General features: G+C 42.8%; 1 protein-coding gene across 2 annotated transcripts in view; it reads left to right on the forward strand.

The window, feature by feature from the left end:
• Dscam (DS cell adhesion molecule) overlaps positions 1 to 6,351 on the forward strand; it is a 563,284-nt gene that overhangs the window by 351,166 nt on the left and 205,767 nt on the right. For both annotated transcript variants that reach the window (XM_026777546.1, XM_026777547.1), the window contains exon 10: positions 802 to 921. In XM_026777546.1, coding sequence (XP_026633347.1) covers positions 802 to 921 — 120 coding nt within the window. The remainder of the gene's footprint in view (positions 1 to 801; positions 922 to 6,351) is intronic.

Below are 6,351 nucleotides of genomic sequence, written 5' to 3' on the forward strand. Positions count from 1 at the left end.
ATACTCAGTAGACCACTGTCAGATGCCACCATTTCTAGAAGAATGTTGACCTGTTCATTAAGACTCACACATTACTAACCTCCTAGTAGTTTAGCACAAAGCATTGGGCTATAAGTAGAGAGTTGAGTATGCTATATGTTGGGATTGATCTACCCAGCACCTCACAGAATTCCTACATAATCAGGTTCTGAATCTCATGGGTACACCAGTCATCTTGGCACCTCCCATTAACCAACTCTGTGGTTCTACTTTGGGCCTGCCCATTCTGACTTATAGGGAAGAGTGGCTCGTGTGTCCTAGTGGGGTGTCTGGGGCAAAGTTCATCAGCATGCCATGCTCTCTGCTACCTTTGGGGAGTGCTTGTCAGTTTTTTCATCTTCTGGTAGCAGAAAGTCTGTAAGACTTTGAATAGGTCCTAACAACGGAAACACTCATCCTTGATAAGTACAATTTGGGGAGCATATAATTTACTTTCTCATTATATATTGGCCAATATTCTATTCTGTGTGGAGTGAATTCCTGACAGTCTTGAGTATCACATGCCATTGGGTTGGCCAATGCTCCTTGCATCTATGAAAAACCAGTTTCCCTACTGCAAAACAAAATCTCTACTAAAAACAATCTGTAGATGACCCTCCAGGACCCACACTGTTTCCCCCACTTGTCTGAGCTGCAAACATGGCTATTGCTTTTGTATTTGTGTGACAATTCTTCTACTTGAAGGTTTACAGAGATAATTGTTTCATAAGATCACAGCTTTGACCAGTGGCCCTGTCTGAATGATGTCATTTCTCTTTGCAGTTCCTCCCAAGTTTGTGGTGCAACCCCGGGACCAGGATGGGATCTATGGCAAAGCAGTGATTCTCAATTGCTCTGCAGAAGGTTATCCTGTGCCTACAATTGTGTGGAAGTTCTCAAAAGGTATGAAGCGACTTGAACTGTTTATGGCATGCTAAACACACAGTATGCTGTCAACAATACTTGTCCTTTCAGAGATGTTTTTGCAGGCAGATATGTCATTGTGTCTCCCCCTAATCCATCTCATATACACCACAGTGGATCCCTAAGACCTCCTCATTTAAATCACGGAAGTGCCCCTAACGTGTTCTTGGAATGGCTTTCAACGCCAGTAAAATATACCTTCCCATCTTTATAATGACTACGGCTTACTCAGAGACTCCTGCCGACACAAATACAAGGAGTGGGGCCCCAGTGTTGGAATTATTCATTGCTGGAAATTATTCCTTAGATACCTGGCACTCTGTGCTTCTAGAGAACTAAAGTTAAAATAATTGGCTTTTTAGATTTATCGGGATAAGGTAGAACCCTACATATAGTCACCCCAGGGTGCTTCTGGTAAGTGACTAGTGTTCCTGTTTCCACACCTAACACACCTAACACCTCCTCACGAGGGTGGTGGCTCATTTCGCTGGTAGATCACACAGTGAGCATTTGTTCGATTGCAATGTGTGCTGTGGAAGCTGAAGGTGATACCATTTTAGACATGAGGAAAATCATTTCCATTCACAATACAGTTTTCTCCAGGCAAGGTCCCCAACCATCCCAAATGAGGAAACTCTGTCTTCACATTCTGTGATTTATTCCTCCAAACACCAAGAACCAGGCGTCTGTTGAGAAATGAACAGCCCGTCAGTCATGATCTCCCCAGCCAGTGAAGATGTGTTGTTCATGTTCAATCATCAAGAGTCTGCTTTTCTCCCTGGTCCCTTAACTACAATCTGCATTCTAGGCATTTCTTTTTATAATAAATTATCTTCTCCTTGTGAAAACAACCACAGTGGAGGAAAAAGCAAATGGTAAAGTTGCCATCACCTTCCTGGTGTAGATCGACTGAGAGAGCAGAGGGGCTTCGGGTGGTAATTAGGAGAGCAAGAGAATTCATTTAAAAAGGAAAAGAAACACCCTTCCCTGTTGTACTTCTTCCACCTGTGGGAGTTACCTTGTTGAAAGATAAATACTGCTGCTGAGTTTCATCCCCTGAGACTTATTTTGAGTCATATCTGGAGCCCCATGTTGCATTATTAGATTGGAATGGACAAACAGAACAAATTTGATTTAGCTCCTATCTGCAGCATATTGGATAGTGTGAACACTTTCTTTGACATTTACTGTCAAAATTATTTTTAATGTTGCCACTCACACATGTCCTCTGCTTCTTCCTGATGCTATTTCCAGACTTTTTGCACCCCTGAAATAAACCTCTTTTCATCCACTTCGGTGTCTATGAGACTAATTGTTTTGTGCAGGTGACTTCCTAGAAGTGGCCTAGCGAGACTCCATGGAAGGCCCTTGTCTGTCTTATCCAATGGACTTTGCCCCAACAGTGACAGGATGTGTACCCCTTTCTCTCTTCAAAGATAAGATTTTTTTCCTTGTGTTATCTTTACACTTGTGAGTGAAAATGGCTTTCCGTTTTTGTTTGCGTATTTAGATGACTAATTGTGTTAAGATTGCTGCGTTACTTGTTAATTGATATTTCTGTTCCCCCTTTGGGGACTTTCTGAGCCCTGTTACTGCCATATCTGTCTTTGTGTCTTGTTTGTGAACACACTCTGTACAGACTCCATGACCCACATTTTCATTTTACCTTTTCCCATCACTGATACGCACATTAAGTCATAGTAGCTTTTTCATTTATAAACTCCCCATGGAAATTCAGACTATTGGAGAGAAAAAAAGAAAACCATAGAACGATTGCTGTTGTTTTTAATCAGGTCTGCCAGTATGGTCCTCAGTAGCAGATATGTACAGATATGGTTTCTTGCATCTGATCACGTGATCCTCTTTGGTTTGTAATCCTAATTTTCCAGTTAACAATATGCTGTTGATCTTTGTTTTTTGTAGTACCAGATATTGACATTCAATATGTGTTTTGAAACATCTGCGGGTTGATATTAACAAGTCGTCACTGCCAGAGTTAAGATAAAATTGATAGGCTGGGTGTGATAGGTAGCTCACACCTTTAATCCCAGCACTCAGGGAGGCAGAGGCAGGGGGATCTCTAAATTCAAGGCCAACCTGGTCAACAGAGTGAATTCCAGGACAGCCAGAGCTACACAAAGAAAACTGCCTTGAAAAATGAAAGTGGGTGGGAGCTTTACAATGATTTACAAGAATTACTCTTCCCCCTATGTAGACAGTAGAGTTTAATTTATGCTTGTAAGTTTGGCTTTTGATTGACAGGTTACTGCGCACATGTGACATGTGTTCTTCATACTTGCGTGTATTGTCACAGACATCAGAAGAACTGGCATACTGCCCATGCTTTCTTTGTAATAAGACCACTCCAAAGTCCTTTCCCCTGGTACCTCTGAAATGCATTATAGATTGTGGCTATGAAGTCATCTTGCAATGAAACAGCAAGACAAAGTGCATCTGTCCTTACCAATCAGATCTGCAGTCCACTGCCCAATCTTGTGCTAGCCTCCCTCCTAAGCCTCTGATGTCTGCCACTCTGTTTTCCTTTTCTGTAAGACCAGTCACTTTATATTCTATAACTGGGTTGAGTCCCACAACACTGTCTTAGTCTCTCCATATTTACTCAGCACGAGGTCCTCTGGTCATGTGTATGTCCTCACAGATGACAAACTCTCTCACCAGCTCGCCTGAGTTATCAGAGACCCTAACCTCATACCTTTACGAGAATTATGCCATTTCCTCCAACCGCTATAAACTAGGGAGCAACTTCAACATTCCCATGGAGGATGGGTCAGCAGGAATGGCTCCTTCTCTGACCTAGGTCTGCTCCATTTAATAATCTTTCCAGAACCACATCAGCCACGCTAGCCTCCCCCTAGCTCCCTGGCCACCTCACCCACTCCATAAAGGAATCAGCAGGCTGTGCTGTATGTACTTAGGCAGGCTATCATGCCATAGCGTGGTATCTCACTAGATTTCAGGTGTCTCTAGGACTTCCCTGTGTTTGGCTTTTCTTCAGCTCTTTATTCTTAGAAAATGCCATGCTGTGTTCCATTACATTGATCTTTGTAGATGTGTTTATTTTTCCTCTGGGATTATTTTCTGTAAGTAGAATTGCTGCCTCAAAGTGTAAACAATTTTTATAGCTTTTAGACACATTGACGGTTTGCACAGACTTCCTCAGTGTGAACTAGTGCCTGCTTCTTAGAACAAGAATAATGCTGCATTTTATGCCCGATTCTTAATGGTTTCCAATCTAATAGAAGAATGGTTTGTGCTATTTTACTGAAGCAATAAAGATGGCACATTAAAACTTATGTTGATAATGGAATATGTTTCAAATAGCATAGTCAGTGAGGACAAAAGTCCAGTTCCCTTAAATACGACAGCGCACAGGACTGGAGATATGATTCAGAGGTTAATTTTCTCTCCCAGAAAACCTGGGTTTAGTACCCAGCACCTACGTGGTGTCTCACAACCATGTGTAACTCCAGTTCCAGGGCATCCACTGCCTCCTCTGACTTTCTGGGCACCAAGAACACATATTATACACAGACATATAAATATTCACATACATAAAACTATGTCTTTTTAAATTATTAATTAATTTTACATCCCAAGCGCAGCCTCTCCTTTCCCTCCTCCCTTCTGTCCCCCCAACCCACACCTCCTCTGTAATCACTTAGAAAGGAGCAGGCCTCTCGTGGGCTTCCACAAAGCATATCAAGCTGCTATAAGAGCAAGCACCTCCCCCCTGTTTTCAGGCTGGACAAAGCAATCCAGCATGAGGAATAGGGTTCAAACTCAGGCCATTAGTTGGGAGACAGGGGCCTTTATCTGCTTTATTAGTTTAGATTCTCTAAGGGAACAGAACTGAGAGAATAAAGACAGACAGAGAGACAGAGACAGAGAGAAAGAGAGATACACAGAGAGATGATATAAAGTTATAGATGGGGATTTGGAGTGGCTTACAGGCTGTAATCTGGTTAGTCCAACAGTGATTGTCTTACTGCCAAAAGGCTGAAAATTGTATAGTTGTTCAGTCTACAAGACTGGATGTCTCATCTGGCCTTCAGTCTATGTTGGTGTCCTGAGGAAGTAGGTTCTAATACCAGCAAAGGACTCCCTCAGTAACAAGATAGATGGACTTGCCAGTGAGAGCGAGATCAAGCAGCCACAAAGCAAAAACTTCCTTCTTCCAACTCCATTTATATGGGCTGCCCCAGATTTAGTATAGATGTTCCCACTTAATAATCTGATCAAAAAAAAATCTCTTATAATCCTGCCCAGAAGCTTGGGTTTTTAGTTGATTCTAGATGTAGTCAAATTGACATTTAAGATTAACCATCACAAGTATGTTGCTTGGAATATTGCAGAAACATCAAGGGGGACACAGTGTCTGGAGAAAAGTACATGACAGGATGTTGCAGGGGTTAGACTCCTCTGTCAATCACTGTGAGCATATGGCTTAGCCAAGGGGCATGGGACCCTGTGCTGGTGGTGATGATGGATTCTCTATTCTGTAAAGTTAGAGGCAGCCAAAGCAGTCCATGCCATAACAGAACCACAGTAATGCTGGTGTGTTCCAAAACCAGATGGGAAAGAGGCAGGAAACATACTAGACCTGCCTAGAAACATATGTCATAATGAGTTTGAAGCAAGGTAGAAGGATGAGGAGTTGGAAGCTGTCTTTCTGTAACTGGCAAACTGGATGTGTGTATGAAGGAAACGAAGAGTTGGAAATGTGCCCAGGTCTTTGCCCTAAGCGGTGAGAGGAGGAGATCTTGGGCTGGGAAAGAGGGTAGGAGTTTTTCTTTGCAGAAGCAGCCATGAGTTCCCATAGCAACAGTTCTGTGTGTACTAAGTGCCCTCCCTTTCTGTCTTCCTTCCCTTGCCCCTCCTCTCCTCCCTCCTTCCTTCCTTTCTCTTCCTTTGTCAGTCTTCACTCTTCTTCTTTCCCTCTCTCCCAGTCTTTTCTCCTTTTCATTTCTCTAATGCTTTTTCTCTCCTCTGCGCGCTTTCTCTCTCTCTCTCTCTCTCTCTCTCTCTCTCTCTCTCTCTCTCTCTGTTTCTTCCTTTACTCCTCTATGCCTCTCTCTTCATTTTTCTTTCTCTTTCCCCTCTTCTTTGCTTTATTATCATCATCATCACCATCTGCTTCTTCTTTTCTTCTATTACTTTCTTCTCTGTGTCTCTCTGTGTCTGTCTCTCTCTTTCCCCTGTACTTTTCTCTCTCCTTTTTGTCTCTCTGAGGAGCACTTTCCCCTTCTCTAGGGCTCCTCTAATCTTACTCTGATACCACAGGCCCCACTTCAGTTCCCCACAGTCCTGGGTTAGTTTTATGCCCCTCCAGTCCCTCAGCCACAGCATTTTTGCATTTTTTGGGGAAGTGTGAATGGAAGATGGCTCATT

The sequence above is a fragment of the Microtus ochrogaster genome, unplaced genomic scaffold (genome assembly GCF_000317375.1).
Source record: "Microtus ochrogaster isolate Prairie Vole_2 unplaced genomic scaffold, MicOch1.0 UNK72, whole genome shotgun sequence".
NCBI lineage: Eukaryota > Metazoa > Chordata > Mammalia > Rodentia > Cricetidae > Microtus > Microtus ochrogaster.